Source organism: Balaenoptera borealis (assembly GCF_965194805.1).
Source record: "Balaenoptera borealis genome assembly, chromosome: 8".
NCBI classification, from domain to species: domain Eukaryota; kingdom Metazoa; phylum Chordata; class Mammalia; order Artiodactyla; family Balaenopteridae; genus Balaenoptera; species Balaenoptera borealis.
In genome coordinates this window covers 95158433-95177805 of record NC_138865.1, presented here as the reverse complement: position 1 = coordinate 95177805, position 19373 = coordinate 95158433, and the positions used below count along the sequence as shown (strand labels likewise).

The window sequence follows — 19373 nt, the reverse complement described above, 5'->3', positions numbered from 1 at the left end:
GTGGAGTTTAGAAGGTAAAAGAGGCAAGATATGGTGACTAGATATGGAATCATGAGAGGCAGGTTTCCTATGTGCCTCGGGTTTCCAGTTTCCACACCAGGATATTGGTATCATTCAGTGAACTAAAGATACTGAAAAAGATGTGTGTGTATGTGCCTCCAAATTTTGAGTTCAGTTTTGACATGCTGAGCTTGAGTTGCCTACAAGACATTCTAGTGGAAGTGCTAAGTAATCAGGGGATATATAGCTCAGAAGCCAGGAAAAAATTGGTTTCAGTTCAGTAGTCAGTTTGGGAATTGTCAGCATATGGATTGTAACTGAAACCATAGAAGGAGATGGAATTATCTAAAGAAAGGGCGTGTAAGAGTGGGTTTTAACCTTGGCAGAACATGAAAATCACCAGGGGAACTTTAAAAAATACCCCTGGACCAATGACATCAGAACCTCTGAAAGGAGGACCCAGGAATCCGTGTTTTTTCAAGTTCTCTAAGTGTTTCCTATGTGGAGCCAAGGTCGCAAAGATAAGAAGACTTAAGACATTAAGAATTAACACTAACTATAGAAAGCTCAAGAGATTAAGCGACTAAGTAGGTTTCTAGTCCTAGCTACCTCATAATGTATCTCTCTGACCTTAGACTACTTCTTATCTCTACATTCTAGTTTAGCTCAATATAAAAGAGAGATAGTAGGCCTAGTTTATCTCTAATAGAGATAAACTAGAGCCCCCCAAATCTGAGCCAAATTATGAAATTGAAATATTTACTTCTTTTGGGGGGGGGGTTTGGGGAGGAAGGAGACAGTAAAATAGCTACTAATCAATCACCAGTAATAGAACAGAGAATATATTTCTATAAATAAATATCCTCCAAGCCAATAACATTTCTAAATGATAGGATTAACACATCAGATAGTATTTGGTAGTATATGTTAAGCCTGGGAACTTTCTAACTGGACTAGTTTTGCTGTATTATATTATGTCATTCTCCAGCTAGTAACTGCAGCAAGTTCAAAAAGGCATGACTTTAACTTGGACATTCCTTAATTCAAAATGTTATTGAGTGGACCTTTTCTAAAGATAAAATGAACTGCAATTTATGATATGGGAAGCATGTATGTGAACATAGAAAGTAAAGCACAGGACTCACATTCAAAAGACCTGGGGTAAAGTTTGGATTGATCCCTTAGTAGCTCTGAGACTTCAGCCAAGTCTCAACTAACGTCCAAGTCTCAACTGCCTCCCCTGTAAAATGGAAGTAAAGTCAACTTCAGAGTTACTAGAGAAATTAAAACATGAAAATGGCTGTGAAAAATAGGTATACAAAAATTCTCACCATTTTTACATTACTTTCCAGTCAATTTTAATATTAACTTTGATTTACATATTTGGAGGAATGGATCTTCTATGCTAATAGCATAGTATTCAGAAGAAGAAGAAAAAAATAAATTGTCTTCATGCTGTGTTTTTTTTTATTCCAGTTAGAGCAGGTCTACTTTGCTGGACACTCTTCAAATTTCATTTTTACCCTCTGACTTCAAAGTTCACAAAGCAGAAGGAGACTACAGTACTAATAAAATTCTGTTAAAGAACAGTTAACATTCTCAAAAGTTAACCAGTATTTGTGAACCACTTGATTGTTTTTCATTACTCCTGAGACAAGATATGAGAGCTAGAAAAACACAGTTAAATACTTAGCTCTCAATTTGAAGACATGGGACGAGACCAGAGACAAGACCAATCTCTCCTAAAGTCAGAGAGATATGAGGGGCAGTTTGTTCAACCAGAAAGATTCTCCTCCATCCCTCTCACAATTTCTAAGGTTAGAACCAAAGGACACAGAACTTCAGAGCACTTGTGAAATCTCCTGGCCTCCAAAGCGCTGCTGTGAGAAATGATGATCTAGCCATTAACGACAAAGACTTTTGGCAATTTGCTAAGTAATCTTTCAAAAGCCTCCTTCATTCAAACTGGTTTGTCAATGGGAAAGAACATTTCATAAATCTGAAGATTTACAACTGAACTTTGAAGTTTAACATTACAAGAATAGAAATTATGTCAGGTTATAACAGAACAAACGAATTATGGAGAGTTGGGAATAAATTTTAAGAATCTTAGGGAGGATGAGTGCTGTAAAAAGAAACTCATGACTATCTCACTTTTATGTTCTCTTCAAAGAGATTTTTAGGCAAAGGCTATCATGTATTGGCTTGTGTTGAGCAATTACTAATATTAGCAAGTAACTTGTAGTGGCCACAGATAAAAAAATAATTAAGAGTTCTATAAGAGTTCTATAAATATATCTAAGAGTTCTTAAGATTCTTAGAAACACATATCTGATACAGCACAAATAATTTTGCCAAAAATTTCCTCCTTCAACAGTAAAATACAAGTAAGTATAGAATGTGATACTTTTCTTTTATCTAAATCCAAAAACAGGATAATTATTTTGATGGCAAATTATGATAACCAGACACTGCCAAGAAAATGAAAATAATACCAGAACAGACTACAAGAGATGAAGCAGTTTGGAAGTCAATAAACTCTTTTATGAGAGTCTACAACATAGCAAGAGACTATGAGGGAAAATAAATTATATGTATTTCAAAAGTGAATTCCTACTACAAAGAGGAAACACACGATATTTACATTGATAAAACCTGCCAGGGCTTTAAAGTTGCTGACGATACCACTGAGAAAAGCTAAGCTGAACTGCAGATTACCTCAAAGCGCATTGCTTTGATGTGCTGTACAGGTTATCATTAGAGTTTGCAGACAAGCTCTTTTAAGATGTTATAGCCACTGCTCCAACTAAAATATAAGCACTGAGCAGAGCACCAGGAGAAAAGAAAAAACCTGCTCAATTTTGCAAACTGACGGTACCATTGACAGAATAGGAAGGAATGTGGGAAAAGCAGGTGAATTTTAACTTAGTTCAAATTTGAGCTTTGAAGAGGGTGGTGTGGTGGCATTACTCAACCAGCTCATGGAAGTAAGACAGCACATAGTTCGGGGCTGGATTCATATTAAATGTTACTCGCCAGCCAAATGTTCAAATGTTCCAATCTGTGTATCTAATATTCTGTTCATTGACTACTGCTGAGCAACTATTATGTACAAGGTATAGTGAGGCACTGCAATGGATACAAACGTGTGGAAAATAAAAACAATTCCCATACTCAAGAAGTTAAAAAAAAAAAAAAAAGAAGTTTACAATTCAGTAGATGGGATGAAAGAAACATTCTGCCTGAAAATACAATCGAGGCCTCTAAGAGAAGTTCAAAGGGATGTGAAGGTTCACATTTAGAGAAGATGTGCAGCTGCATCCCTATTTTGTTTCAACACAACTCATACAGATACTATATGATCCTAACTGGCGATGCTCCTGAAAGGAGCATTAAAATGCAGCAGATTGGTAACATTTCACAAATGAAGAATGATGCCAAAATCTCAAATAAGGGAAAAAAAAAAAAATGATGACCAGCTCTTTGGCACGAAACCTCAATGCTCCATTTACACTACAAGTCCCTAAAGCTGAACTTAAAGGCATGTGACAGCTGTTGATTGGTTATAGGAATCCACAGAAAAAAAAATGCACCCTTTGGAGTGCATGACATGCATCTTGTCTGTAGAGCACAGCATGAAGGAAACAGTGGCTGCAAGAGGAGGAAGAGGCAAGGAAAATATATGGGACAGCATTCTGAAAAGTAAGATGTGGAGCTAGTCAAATGCAAGACCTGTTAAGCAGAGTTTTGGTCCAGCATCCATCCCTTCCAAATTTAATCGATTAAACACTGAACAAGCCATCCATAAACTATCCAATACTTTCCTGTCTTAAAGGCATTTTATCTCCAAAAGAGGATGCAAAATAACCCAATTCTTAAAAGAAAGGCAACAGGAAAGATACCTTTTTGGTGAAAATAATATTTAAGTAAATATCAGACGAATAGCACCCAACTAGATTCCTCCCTCTCCCCAAAAATCTCTAACCAGTTGAAAGGTACTGTGTGATTCCACACCTTTATCTGTTAATATGAAAACTGTGGTCTATCGACCTCTCCTTCCTAACACCACTACATATAGTTTTTCTCTGTTATTCTAACTGAACAGGAAGGTTTAACTAACTAACCCAGTCAGCCTGACTACGATCTTAACAGGAAAAGGAAAAAAAAATCAAAAAAAGAGTAAGCAAACACCCAAAAAAGAAGTGGACAAATAGGATGGATACTTAATAAAACATAAATGTCCTCCATTCATCTGCAATTCTAGTCATTTTCTCTCTAACAGATCTCAGATTTTCAGAACAAGTATGCAGGTTATTTAAAACTGAGTTATATATAGTCATTTAGAAGCAGCAAAACACTTCTGGCATTATCACAGATGCTAGATCTCTGAAGGAATTTTTTTTTTTTCCAAACTAGCGTTCTTCTTCACCAAGAACGGACCAGCCTTTATTTCTAAAAACAAGAGCCCTTGTATCCCCCCAAAACAAACAAATCAAAGACCACAGTTACATTCTACACTAATGAAACTGTGAGATTACATCCCAGGCGTTGTCAGAGCCTATTTTTCATACACCACCACCAGACAGTTTGATGCAGTATTCCTGATTGCTTTTTATCGTATTTGTAAATACACTCACTAATCCACTAAATTAGGTAATTTACAAACAGGTCCTCTTAGTTATTAGTGGCCAGCAGTCAAGTCCTATTACGTTTGATCCTTATACAGTTGTCTAAACATTTCTATCCAGGTTAAGGGCTGGGATCGGCAAAAGAGGGAGGTTAGCGAAATCTGGATGGGGGCAGGGTAGAAGCTGGGAGAAATCTCTGCATCTCAGCCCTCAGCGACAACACTCAGCCAGTGCACACAGAAAAACTAAATTCGGCACCTCTTCCTCCTGTTACACTAGCAACAAAGAGGGAGTCTCCGTAACGATCCCGTCACCCACCAGGTGCCCAATCTCCTTCTCAGCCCAATCCCCCCGCTCCCGCAGGGGCCTCGGGGTGCGAAGAGGCCGCGGTGCCCGGGGTCAAGGCACAAAGGGGGGATGGGATGGGGTGGGAGGCGAGCGGCTAGAATCGGGGAAGCGGGTCGTAGAAGGGCTCCGGGATCCGCTTAAACACTTGAACCCGGACGGGGGGCGGCGGGCAAGAGAAAAGGGACAGAATATCTAAGAGCAGAAACTGTAATAAGGTGGGAGAGGGGTGAACAGCCCATACTGGGGGTACTCCTCCAGGGAGCACAGAAAATAGTCTGTGGATGGGGAGGGGGAAGACTCCAAGGAGGTAGGAAGAGAGGAGCCAGGCCCGGAAGACGAGGGAAGGGGGTGCCACCAGGGGTGGAGAGCAGACGCCCTTATTGCCTCTACCTGCGGGCTGGCGGGACGGGCCGCTCAGGTGTGACTGGGAGGAGGCGGCCAAGTCGGCAAGGGGCTGGGCAGAGCTAGGGGCGCCCTGGGGGCCGCGCAGAGGCGCCTGCGAATCGGCAGCCCTGGGAGCCAGCGCGGGGGCATCTTCGGGACACGGGGAGGCGGGAGAGGGAGGCGGGAGTGGGGGTCTCTGGAGTGCACGGCGGGTTGAGGGGACGCTCGCAGGTAGTGGGAGGCTGCGGGCGCCCGCGGCACGGCGCGGGGAGGCATCCGGGCGGGCGGCCGGGAGGCGGGAGCCCCTCACCTGCGCGGCTGAGGAGGCGGAGCTGCAGCAGCCCATGGCGGGGCCGGAGGAGCCCGGAGGCGGCGCCGGGCGCGCAGCTACGCCCCGGAGCCCCTCGGCATGCGAGCCGGCGGGCGCCCGGGGAGGGCGCGGCCTGGCTCCGCACGGCTCGGCGGCGGCGGCGGCGGCGGCGGCGGCGGCTCGGGCGGCGGCGGGTACTCAGGAGGCGGCGCGGCTCGGGGCGGGCGCCGACCACATCCCCTAGCGGCGGCGGTAGTGGCTGCGCGGCTCCTGCTCCGCTCCTGCTGCTGCAGCTGTTCCCCAGCGGAAAGGGGCGGGCGGCGGCGGCGGCGCCTCCCCCTGTCCCCCGCCTCCGGCCTCCCGCGCCCAGTCCCTCTCCCGCTCCCTCTCCCGGGCCGCCGCCTTCTCAGCGCCACGCGCGTCTCCCATCAGACTCCCCGCCCCCAGTGCAGCGCCGCGCGGGCGGCCGGGCGGCTGCGGCCAAAACGAGGCCGGGCCCTTCGGCGCGCGTCGGAACCTGCGCGGTGCCGAGCCCATTTAGCGGTGGCACCGAGGCAGAGCGCTACCTCGGTGCGAGAGGGCGCCTGAGGCTGGGGCGCCGGAGGGCTGGACAGGCTCGCAGCCGAAATGGGGTCGGGTTGCTTCCGGACCTGGGAGGTACGGGCGAGGCTTGCGGAGCTGCTTGCTATCCCCAGTAGGCGCGCAACCCGAGGACCCCGCTGGTTTCTTACCTCTCAGGTGGCTGATTTTATCCAAGGGAAAGCGTACGCAATAAACCCCTGGAGAAGTAGTAGTTGATTGAAAACAAGGAGAAACAAGCAACTGTTGCTACTCGCCCCATTTTGCTGATGTGGAAACTGAGCCTTGAAGGGCACCAAGAGCTTAATGGAACGCACCCAAGGTCGAAATTGTTATAAAGGGCCGAAAATAGGGAAAAGGCAAAAAATTCTACAGGTCTTTCAATTCAGAGCCATATTGGATCTAAACGAAACTTTTTATACAGAATAGTACACAAAAAACAATAAGCGAGTATTAATTCATCATGTTAAAACATATGTATACTGAGGGCACACTAAGTTCCAGTAATTTACAGGCACTGGGAACAAAGAGGTGAACAAAAGAACCAAAGTTTCTGCTCTCTTACAAGTCCCTGTTGATACATGAATACGCTATGCAGTATCAAGAAGTTACAGTAGGTGCGGTCACCACCTTCAAGAAGTGTACAACCCAAGTCCTTGAGAAATCGTGTGAGATGAGAACAGTTAAAATGTGGCAGGAATAAAACTAAAGATCCTGCTTAATATTAAGAGAACCACTTATGAGGCACCTTTTTATGTTTCCTTTCATCCTGTCAAAGAATGTCTTAAAGACAAAATCAGTTAGAAAAGAAGAAAAAAAGAAAGAGTATTTGCAAAGGAGACTCTAGAAGGCCTGACTTGCCAAATGAAAGACAGCAAGTTTTAAAGACTAAGAGGAAAAAAATAGCACAGAAGTAAATTAACTTCACGTGCCTTGAAAGGGAATCTAAGCAAAGGAAAGTCAAGATGGGAACCTAGGGACAGCCAAAGAAAAGGCCAAAGAAGAATTCCCAGTTGGTGTGTTTCAATACCATTTCCTAGGTCTGTGACCAGGGATGCATCACTTCTGCCTCTTTCCCCTGGTCTGTGAAAAATGGGTAATAAGGATGACCAGGAAGGGTTGTTGTCAAGATTAAATACTACCTGAAAGTAGCTAGTAGGACGGTAAGGACTTAGTAAGTACTGCTTGAGATTATTCTTCCTCTGCATTCTCCTTATGTTCCCTTCAGATTTGATCAGAGGGTCCACCATACCACTGGGCTGGTGAATCCTAAGTGTGTTACCAGTAACCATTAGGCCATTAAATAGAAGTGAAATAAATAAAACTTTAATGGCTCTGGTCCCAATTCTGACTGTAAACTCCACAATTAGATTGTAAACGCCCTGAGAACAAGGGAAAGCATTTTCTCCTTTGTATCTTTCTCAGCTCTCTCAAATGTTTGTTGAATTATTCAATGCAGCCAGGAATAAAAAACTTTCCCTTGAGATTTTCCCTCAAAGCCTCAAAGTACATCTTGTTTTTAACTGAGGGAGGAGGCTGAAAGTAAAATTACAGTCTTGAACAAGAAGCCATCTGTCTTCCTTCTTTATAATCAAGGAAAGGGCAGTTGTTTCTCTTAGCAGAGTCAATATGGGAGCATTTCTCTCAGATTATAAAAGTCTTTTTGGCTAGTGTAGTTATTCTATGTAGTAGCTAGTGCTTATTTTGTAATTAGAACTGCAAAAACTGATAAACACGTAACAGACTGTGACAGTGCTTCAGAAAAAAAAAATGCATTTCACTTTTTTGGGAGGTCTCTTTCCTCGACAAGGATGATGGGTGAATATAATTGAAAGGGAGCACATTCCACTGTGCTTGACTGATCTGAATTCCAGTTTTCCCTTTAAGGGTTAATGGAACTAAGAGTTCTAAGGTTCTGCTAGGTGCTTTGTCAATATACTAATTATGTATATATGCACCATATATGCATATGAATGTTATATTTTTAAGTTATACCTTGTCATTAGCATGAAAGAAACTAACAGCTCCCAAATTGATGTTCTGTACCTTCTAAGAATGAGTCTCTTTCCCACCCCTCCCCCTACCCAAAGAAGCCTCATAAAAGGAATGATTTAGAGGGGGGCAAATTACTGCTTCTTTTCATTCTTTCTCATAAACAAGCACACACAGCATTCAATGAAATTAAATTACAGCAAATTCAGAAATCCTGAGAGGGAATTTTTTTCCACTAGCTAGTGATCAGGGTACTGATCTTAACCACCATGAGGTGTCATCAAGGCAAACCACTTGGGAAAGACTTGGGTTTGTTTTTCTTTTTCTTTTAAGAAAAAGGGGGTTAAAAAAAAAAAACTTATGTAAGAACAGCATCTGCGCTAACCAGGATAAAATTACAAGGTCTATCAATCTTGATGCTGCAGGGTAAAATCAGATCACCAGCTGAGCCAGCCAGAAATGCTTCCCAGTGGTCTAGTATTGCATAATTGGCCGTGTGAATTCCAGGGTTTCCAGCTTCAAATGGAGGGTTTGGTGCTGGTCACTCACCGAGGGAAAACACTGTACTAATGGTCTTTCCGGAGATTTTAATAAAGCCCGACTCATCGCTCAGAAGAGTCCTCTATTAAAAACAATTTTTTTAAAGCATGGCATTTGGTGCTTTGGCTGTGTTATTTACATTTTAGCGCATACTGTGTTCACAGCCGCATCCCACACGAGCACATTTGCCTCGGCAGAGCCCTAGCTTCCACGTCCGCCTCACAACCTCCTCCTTCAAGCTATTCGCATGTCCCCCCTGGGAAATGCTCCAAAAGTGAAAACTAATTGTAACCAAGGGCTGTAACTGTTCATTCATTACCAGACATGCAAGAGCAGGTCGCTATTTGAGAAGACTGAAATGTATCCCAGCGTCCTAGTTAAACCCTGAAGTTAGAAACCCCTGAAAAGAGCTTCCCTGAACTCAGGCATGTGGCAGAAAAAGACAACATTGTTCCCAGCAAGACTCCAGTGAGAATCATAATTCCTTAGCTGTGCAACTTTGCTCCTGCCCACACTTGTAAGTTGATGTTTCTCCAGTGTTAATTAATAACTCTGGCTTTTATTTATTTTCACTTGGATTTCCTTTGCAAGATCAGACAACATATAAGTTCTCTAAAAATACTTGCTGTGAACTTGTGTTCACAGGGGTGTGGCACTTCCCTATGACTTTTCTGAAAGACATTTCTTTTAAATCTGTAGTTATTCATTTATTCAATTTGTTTTTATTGAGTCCCTCTTATGAGCTAAGCATGTTTAAGTATCATGTATGCAAACATGAGTCCCAGGGATCTGACCTAACATAAAACTAGTGTTCGTTTTTATTTTGGGGTGATGGGTGAGGAAGGAAGGGAAGGAAGGCAGGATTATGAATATTCATTTGAGAAGGAAAGAGGCAATTTGTAAAATAGGGAAATCCATTTATTTAACAATATAGTTCTTGAGCCATTATAATGAGCCAGATACTAGCTCGATGCCAAGGATTCAAAGATGAATGAAGGACATTTCTCACCCTTAAGTCGTTTTACATTTTAGTGAGGTGGAAAGACATTTAAGCCAAGAATGAGAGTATGTTATGTTTAAATATAATGAGAAGAATGAGTCCACATGCTATATAAGCTCAGAAGCCACAGATTATTTTGTTTGTAAAAAAAAAATTGCTGCGTTATGTTCTTTCCCGTTCCCCTTTTTTTCTTACCTCCACTAGACAAGTTCCCACTGGGTACCATAAGCCTAGAAAAGAGCTTGGTACCCAGGAATGTGTCATAAGTATCTCTTCAATGAATGAATGAATTTTCTCAGTATGAGTTCCTGGAAATTTAGATTTGTAAATTAAATGCCTACTAGAATGTCTCAAAGAAAAGGTTATCTGAAACATTAAACAATTACTGGCTTTTTTTTTTCTATAAAGCAATTGGAATAAAAAATATTTACTTATATAACACTAGAAGTATGAAAGTGTCTTTCTTTGGAAGACACTTTAACCTAACACCTTAGTAAAAGACAGATAGGATCAATTACATAACCCTTTTAAAACTCCTAGATGCAAAAGGTTCTGTAAATAAACACAACCAACAAACAGATAAGTAATACTTGCAAAGCAATATGTAAATGGTTTACTGCTGTGGTCTGAATGTGTCCCCCAAAATTCATGTGTTGAAATCCTAACCCCAAAGATGATAGTAGGAGGTATAAGCCTTTGGGATGTGCTTGGGTTCATGAGGATGGAACCCTCATGAATGAGATTAGTGCCTTATAAAAGAGGTTCCAGAAAGCTCTCTACCATGTGAGGACACGGTTATGATCTGTAACCCAGAAGAGAACCTTCACCAAAACTTGATATGCCAGCACCCTCATTTTGCACTTGCAAACTCCAGAACTGTGAGAAACAAATTTCTGTTTCTCACAGAAATTTTTTATAAGCCACCCAGTCTATGGTATTTTGTTAGAGCAGCCTGAATGGATTAAGACATTTATTATCCATAATACTAAAAAAACTCCTACAAAAAAAAAAAAATGGGCAAAGGGCATAGCAGACAAAATCTACAATGAAAGAAATACAGGGACTAATAAAATGTGAAATGCTGCTCAACTTCACTAATAATAAAACTGTAAGTTAAAAAACTTAGGAGCTATTATTCCTTACCTGAAACACTGGCAAAGATTTAAAAGCTTGATAATACCCAGTGTCAGAGAAAGTCACAGTACTCTCATATACTCTTCATGGGAATATAGTTACCTCTTTCTGAAGAAGAATTTAAGAATTTATACCAAACTTAAAAGGGGCTTTTTTAAAAAAATCTCAACAATTCTTCTCCCAGGAATGTATCCAACAGCAATATACTCTTGTTTTTAATATGGAAAAGTTGGGGAAAACCTAAATTTCTACAAAGAGAATATTAGTTAAACAATTGGTTAAATAATAGGAAATACTATACAGCTGTTAAAAAGCATGAGATTGATTGGTATTTACTGACAGAAAGATAACTAAAATATGCCATCAACTGAAAAAGCAGTTTATAAAACAGTATTGTGATGGAATCCTGTTTATGTGAATAGTTTGTACGTGTGTGTGTATGTGTTTGCAGAAGAGGTTGTGAGGAATATGTACCACTCTGTTAAAGCTGTTACCTTTGGAGAGGGGATGGGGGTAAACTGGAGTGAGATAGAGCAAGACAGAATAACTTTCTGGATTATTGTTTTCTGTATTGTTTGTAGTTTTGACAAAAGCAGGTATTGTTTTTTAAACTATATTAGAATATTTTAATAAAATAACTGCAGGGGGATAGGGTCCTCACAAATGACCTATTAATCATGGAGAAAATATGGAGAAAGAACAGATCACTATTAATCAATGTTTAGGAAAGGTATTGAGCCGGTCCTTGAACAGTAGGTAGGTTCAAAGGCACAAAATGACTTAAGCGAAAGTGCAGGTTTAGAAATAAGATCTGGGAATTCCCTGGTGGTCCAGTGGTTAGGACTCTGAGCTGTCACTGCTGAGGGTCTGGGTTTGATCCCTGGTCGGGGAACTAAAATCCCACAAGTCGCATGGCATGGCCAAAAAATAAATAAATAAATAAATGAGTAAGATCCGTTGGCTGTTCCAGCTATCCATTGTTGCATCACAAACCAAACTAAAACTTGGTGACTCAAAACAACAATTATTTATGATCACCTCTCATAGTTCTGGGGACTGTGTAGGCTCAGCTAGGCAGTTCTCTCTTGGGCAGCTCTCGTGGTTGCAGTCAGACAGTGGACAGGGCAGGAGTCATTGCAAAGTCTTCTCACTCACATGTCTGGTATAGCTGATGCTGGCTGTTGCTGTCAGCCAGAACGCTTACCGTGTGACCTGGGTTGCCTTGCAGCATGTGGCTGGGTTCCAAGGGTGAGCATCCCAAGAGAACCAGGCTGACACTGCATTACGTTTTATAACCTAACCTCAGACAGCAGATAGCATGACTTTTGCTGTAGTCACAGGTCCATTCAGATTCAAGGGAAGAAACTATAGATGCCACCACCACCGTACCCCCAACTGAAGAAATATCAATGTCACGTTGTAAGGAGAGCATATGGGATGGGAAGTTGGGAAGCCGTGCCAGGAGCTCTCCAATTTACTACGGTTCCCAACACTCTCTCAAGTCTTTTTTGACAGGAGTCAGCTTCTTCCATCTACATTACCCACTGGCATCCATAAGCCTTGGAGTTTGTAATTCCTACAGACAAAAGGAGCAGGGAATTTGGAGCAAAAAGGTAATAAAGGGAGCTTTTTGCTTTAAAAAGATCACTATGATGATATCTTACAAGGAGGTCTAGAGGAAGGAGAGATTAAATAATAAAAACAGTGGGTGCTAAAGCTGTTGCCCCTACTCATCAGCTCCCCTGCTCAATTCAGCAAAATGATGCCTAAATATGATTGACAGGAGTCCTCCATATCCTTACCAAAGCCTTCAGTCTTCAGGATGCTCTCAATGGGCCTCAATTCTTATAGAACCAGATACTCCTATGCCTGGCAGGAAATAACTAGGCCATGGGAAGTAATTGAACTTTTTGAGAATACCAAGGTACCACTTCGGGGATACTAACTGGTATTTCTCCCACTCAGCAAAGGACATATACTACCTGGGAATGAAGCCTGAGTTGACGACCGACTCGCTCACTTCCCAAGTGTTCCAATAGTTTGTCTCCTAGTGTGGTGCTGAAGAACAAAATGAAGGAAAAGGGGAGGGGACAGGCTGTGAGGTCTGGCTGGACTAGCAATTGGAAGCTCACCTACCATCATTCTCAGCTTCCCTCAAGTCCTCTTAAGAGATTTCTGTCAGGCAATGAAAATTGTGGCATTAGTCTGGTTTTTAAAGGTTTTTTCCCCCCAACTATTATTATTTTATTGGACAAACTGTCAAAATCCACCTGTTCTTTTTCTCAGAGCTCCTTTCTTCCTTTCTCATTGGCATTAGACAGAGTCATTTTCCCTAATACTATGTAATTTAGAAGAGGCTGTGTCAATTGCATAAAATATTTCTAATCTCCATAATTAAGATGCTGCTGGTCTGACAGCTTTGCTCTCTTACTCCCCCTCAGCTAGTTGCAGGGATGTAGAAAGACATTTAAAGAGAGTACTAAAGCAAAAATGACATGCAGTTCCCCTCCCGAAGGGCCGCCGTCTTACAGCCATCACAGTCTCCCAGGCTCACTGCTGGAGCGTTTCATTTATGGCTTTTTCATAAGTAGGAAAGAGAGACTCTGCTAAGGTTCTCCAGACCACCTCCGGAAAGTGTATGCTCTGTCCTCAGTGTGGATTTAGAGAAAGTCCACATTGCCCCTTCTCAAGATCTGCTGCTGAGGCCAGCTCCTAGCACAGCATTTGACAACAGAATAGTCACCAACAAATTTGGGTCAAACAGTTGAATGACTGAATTCTGAGGTCAGAGAGAAATTTAGATGTGAGAAATAGCAGAACATCCTAGTTGGTGGCAAGGAAAGTCTGGAGATCATGCAGTCTATTTTCCTTTACTTTTGGAAAAAACAGAGAGACAGTGATTCACCAAGATTGCCACACATCCCATTCTTTCCTCCTGCCTCTTGCTAGTTTTACAGTGTATTCAGGTGTAGCCTGAAAAGTCTCATTTCATCCTCACAATAATTCTATTAAGTCAAAATTGTTATCACTATTTTAGAGTTCAGGAAAATGAGGTACGAAAAAACTAGTCTTGATAGACTGGGTTATGCCGCTACAATAAATTTACCCTCAAATCTAAGTGGTTTCATAGAACAAGGGTTTATTTCTCCTTCACAGTTTGTATGGCACAACAATTGGCCTGGCTGGAGAGAGATGAGTGGTAGCGTCTATTCCATACAGTCATTCAGGTACCCAGGCTTATAGAGGCTCCAAGATATTGTAACTGCAACCTGTTTAACTTGAAGTCTTTCAATCTCTCAGAGATAAGAAAGAACTGGATAATTATCCATGGATGTTTCACTGCTTCTGCCCAGAAATGGCATACATTGCATTGCGTGCATTTCATTACCTAGTACTAGTCATATGTCTCACATAACAGTAAGAGGGAGGAACTGGAGAAGAAATGGAATATTTGGTAAGCACTACTGTCACTGCTTTATAAGGTAATAATTTGTCCACCATCCCATAGCTATTAGATGGCAGGATTGTCATCCAGATCTAAGCTGCCTGACCCCAAAGCCCATGCTCTTAACCATTGTATTTTCTTTTCTTTTCTTTTTTTTTTTTTTAATATTTATTTATTTAGGGCACACCAGGTCTTAGTTGCTGCATGTAGGATCTTCGTTGTGACATGTGGACTCTTAGTTGCAGCATGCATGCAGGATCTAGTTCCCCGACCAGGGATTGAACCTGGGCCCCCTCCACTGGGAGTGTGGAGTCTTACCCACTGGACCACCAGGGGAGTCTCAACCATTGTATTTTCATCACTTCATAATGCCATTTTGGGGATAGAAGTAGCCATTGCATAGGAAACAAATATAGCATAGTAGAAAGGTACCTGGACTTGTGACAGGTGGGTCTGCCTAACCATTTTGCCACTTCCTAGTTGTGAGGTCTTGGGCAAGCCCCTTAGCCTCTCTGCTAAGAGCAGGTTTCCCATCTATAAAATAGAAGTTACTAAAACTCATTAAATCACTGTGAAGTTAAAAGCATGAGACCTTCGTGACCTGTAACACTCTCTCAACGAATGGTCTTCTTGTCCCTCTTTCTGTCACGCGGGTGCCCTCCTAGGATGTAAGTCCTTCCATAGTAAGAGCTTTCGCTGAAAGTTGTAGGTGAAATTTTGCCAGAGGAAAGCCTTCAGTAACCTGATCTAAAACACTTCCAGCATTAAAGTTCTGATTCTATTACAAGTCCTTTTCCTGACATCGGCGATTCCCTTCATGTGTTGCCAAGCACAACTCGTTCATGACTTCAGGTAAAAGGAAAAGATAATGTCACAGTAAAATTAGAAGTTGTGGCTTGAGAGCAGTTTCACATTTAAAAACAATGGAAATGTTGGAGCCTCTCTAGGAAGTAAATGTCAAGTCGTATTAATGTAGAGTGAGCACCAATGCCTTCAGGTATTAACCTACTGAGAAAACCCATTTGGTTCACCATTGTAGCCTCTCCTAAACTCTGAAAATAGGTCCTGTATATTATTTTAATGTTACTTAGAAAAAAGAATTAAACATCTATTAAAGCAACCAGGTGTTAGGAAAAATGTCTTTTTAGAAACCTACTGGGCCCTTTCCTCCTGGGAAAGGAAAGTAAATTGTTTGCTACGGAAAGGCACATTAACTCTTTCAGGCCCCTGGATGATTGTTTAGGAGAGTATTGGTAGAGATAATTAATAACTTTTGGTTCCAAGGTTCATGGCAAAAGTAATGAACTTCCCAAAGCAAGTTTCTTTTTCAAAAGGAGCCTGAAGCATAACAAATTTTATTTCTTACTTTCCCTTTCTTGTTAGCAACTGAAACATCCTGACACACTGCTTGCCATATTGGGCTCTGTAGTCAAGACAAATGTGGATTTGATAACCAGCATAGCATACTACTAGCTATGGAACCTTGTGCCAGTTACATGAGCTCTCTGAGAGCCCGTGTCCTCGTCTGTGACATAGCATCGTGATTATTAAATGAGGAAAATCTAACTTTGCAAGTTTACAGTGGTATACCTGGCATGTTTGACACTGGCAACAGATCATTTTTAACTCACTCCTGTAGATGCGAAAATTATTATCAGTAATAATCATTTTCTTAATTTATTCCTTAGTTTCAAAACAATTTACAATTAAAAAGAACAAATTTAATTTTTAAGAACTAAAATGTATGTTTTGTGTGAACTAAAATACACAGTTACTAAACAAGGTATTACACTTTGCAGCTCACCATTCTACTGTTTAAAGTTTTAAACTTTAATTAAAAAATCAAATTGTCAGTGGAATGATTGAATTAAATTAATCCAGTTTTGTTTCTTTGTCTTTAGAACCAGTGTGCTATCATTGTTTATTCATATTTACTGTTTAAATGTAGGGATATATTGTACCACAGGGCTTGGAGAAATGAACAGTGCCCTAAGTGAGCTTGAACAATTCCTAGCTATGATGAACTTACTCTCGAAGCAAACCCATGAAGCTGCGTCCACATGTGTCAGGGTGGCCTGTGTAACTGGGGGTTCTCTGAAGTATCTTCCACGTAGAGTACAATGCGGATTAAGAGACAATTTGAATGATGAATGAATAAATGAATGGTTTGATTCATAGAACATAAACAAAACTACATGGTAGTGCTTCAAGATACTAATATTGGTTATACAAATAGAAACTACTTATGTCTAAAAAAAAAAAAAGAAAGAATTTGAAGTTTACATACATACACACATATACATATTCTATAATAAGTATTATATACACATATTATATAATAAATTTATAAGTATATGTTTATTATACATACACATATATACATATTATATAATATATATACATATTGTTAAAACAGCAGTTTAGTAGATAGACCAACCAAAGATGTTTTAGGGAAGAGCATTTTATCACCAGCATTGTTTAAAATTGTGAGCACATGATGATAATAAAAAGCAGACAGGCTAGGCTTGAGTGGTTTTTAAAATTCTCTCCAGACAGTGCATGCTCTATTGTTGCAACAGGGCCAGCCACTGCCCCTGCCCCACCCTTGGCACACCACTGCACAGTTTCCAGTGTATACTTGGCACACAAGTCTTTTTACAATATTGTACTTTTTAAAAATTTTTATTTATTTATTTATTTTTTGGCTGCGTTGGGTCTTCGTTGCTGCACGCAGACTTTCTATAGTTGTGGCGAGCAGGGGCTACTCTTCGTTGCGGTGCACAGGCTTCTCATTGTGGCGGCTTCTCTTGTTGCAGAGCACGGGCTCTAGGCGCACGGGCTTCAGTAGTTGTGGCATGTGGGCTCAGTAGTTGTGGCGCACGGGCTTAGTTGCTCCGCGGCTTGAGGGATCTTCCCGGACCAGGAATTGAACCCGTGTCCCCTGCGCTGGCAGGCAGATTCTTAACCACTGTGCCACCAGGGAAGTCCCAGCATGCAAGTCTTTTGAAATCAGAAAGATTTCTAGGGTCTTACTTTTGTGTTGCAGAGAGAGAAAAACAAAGACATTGAAATATGACTTAAAGAAGTAGCATTATCTTTTAAAAAGAGTAATGTTCTTCTGTAATAACAGCAATAGATGCATTTTAATTTAGAAAATATACAAAAGTTTTTTTTTTTTTTTGGCTGTGTTGGGTCTTCGTTTCTGTGCGAGGGCTTTCTCTAGTTGTGGCAAGCGGGGGCCACTCTTCATCACAGTGCGCGGGCCTCTCTCTTGTTGCGGAGCACAGGCTCCAGACGCGCAGGCTCAGTAGGTGTGGCTCACGGGCCCAGTTGCTCCACGGCATGTGGGATCTTCCCGGTCCAGGGCTCGAACCCATGTCCCCTGCATTGGCAGGCAGACTCTCAACCACTGCGCCACCAGGGAAGCCCACAAAAGTATTTTTTAAAGAACACAAAAAGCAATAAAATCCCCTGTAGTCATGTTATACACCAATAACAAACATTTATTGATTCCCTTACTGTATCCCAGGAGCTGTACATTCATTCCATTATTCTAATCCTTACTATGAATTTAGGCAGTAGATTCATTTTTCACTTTTTTTTTGTTTTTTCAAATTTCTTTCTTTCTTTTCTTTTCTTTCTTTTTCTTTCTTTCTTTTTTTTTTTTTTTTTAACAGAAGCGATAGTTGAGACCTAGAGAAGTGAAGTTATATAAGTAGCCCAAGGTTACAGGCCCAAGCTCATAAGTGGCAAAACTGGGATTCAAATACAGTTCTGTTTGACTAAAAGCCCAATCTCTTAACAACTCTGTTATTTTATACCTTTATAACCTCTCTTCTAGGGATTCATTCAAAGGAAATGAACAAAATTGTTTTCAAAGATTTATGAATGAGGACATTTATCAGAGTGATAGCTGTAAAAACACATATTTATGTACATGGGAGAAAGATGAGAAGGAAACAATAATATGTCACCAATGGTTAATTCTTTGTTACTGAACTATTGGTGATTCTTATTTTATTGTACATATATTTCAATATTTTCTGGAATTTCTATGATAAGAATGTGTAACTTCCAAAAAGTTGAAAAAATGTTGCTTTAGAAAATGCTGATAAATTTTTGGTGAAGCTTCAACTGATCAATCATTGAATGCTGATCTTTTATACCAAGTTTGATTAACATGTTCTGTACAGCTCACACTTTCCAACAACACCTGTACTAGGCTGGAATTAACTGTCACTTTGTTGTCTTCCCTCATATTTCCTTTAATCCTCAGCTGTTAGTGGCTTTTATTCTACCAATTCTTTATTGCTCCTAACCTTCCCAGGGGGATGGCATTCATTTACTTCTGTGACTGCTTTTTATTTTTTTATAATTTTATTTATTTACTGCAAGGCTAAATAATGATTTATGCTTTCTAAAATGCTTTCTTCATACATAGTAATCCTCATTTAAGTAATATGTGCCCACCAATGAAACAGGCGGGAAGGGGGCAGGGCACAACCTTTGAAAGAATGACATAGCCCAAGGACATGACATAAACTGATTAGAACCAAACGGGTCCAAGATGGCGGACAAGTCAACTTCCACTAGACCTTGAGACTCAGTATGCTCACTGTAACACATCAGCAAGCTAAATGACACACCCACAGGTGCCATGACAGTTCTAAGACTGACCATAAGGATCAAAAAGTGGGCGGTGGCCTAATTCCTGGAAATCCCCACCCCTTCCTGAAATAGCTGGAATACGCCTCCCACTCATTAGCCTATGAAATTACACACCCCTATAAAAACTGACAACCCCATACTCTCGTGCCTTTCTCACCTTCTGAGATGGCCCACACTCTGTTTGTGGAGTGTTTTTGTCTCTAAATAAATCCACTTCTTACCTATCACTTTGTCTCTCACTGAATTCTTTCTTCATGAGACATCAAGAACGTGAGCTTCATTAAGTCCTGAAACCAGGTGTGTGATCTCAGTTGGAAGACTGTGGGTTTTGGCCGGGTTTGAGTC

The 19373-nt window shown here is 41.1% G+C and overlaps 1 protein-coding gene across 6 annotated transcripts in view; it reads right to left on the bottom strand.

Moving 5' to 3' along the window:
• Positions 1 to 6059, bottom strand: part of SLC44A1 (solute carrier family 44 member 1) — a 210013-nt gene extending 203954 nt beyond the window's left edge. For 4 of the 6 annotated variants that reach the window (XR_014247878.1, XR_014247879.1, XM_082403969.1 and 1 more), the window contains exon 1: positions 5671 to 6057. Coding sequence is in view for 4 of the 6 variants with exons in the window: in XM_082403969.1 (XP_082260095.1) it covers positions 5671 to 5706 (36 nt within the window). In the remaining 2 variants the exon portion in view is untranslated. Of the gene's footprint in view, positions 1 to 5670 lie in introns of all 6 variants that reach the window. The other 2 variants (XM_082403967.1, XM_082403970.1) reach the window with 2 other exon arrangements.
• Positions 6060 to 19373: the final 13314 nt, after the last annotated feature.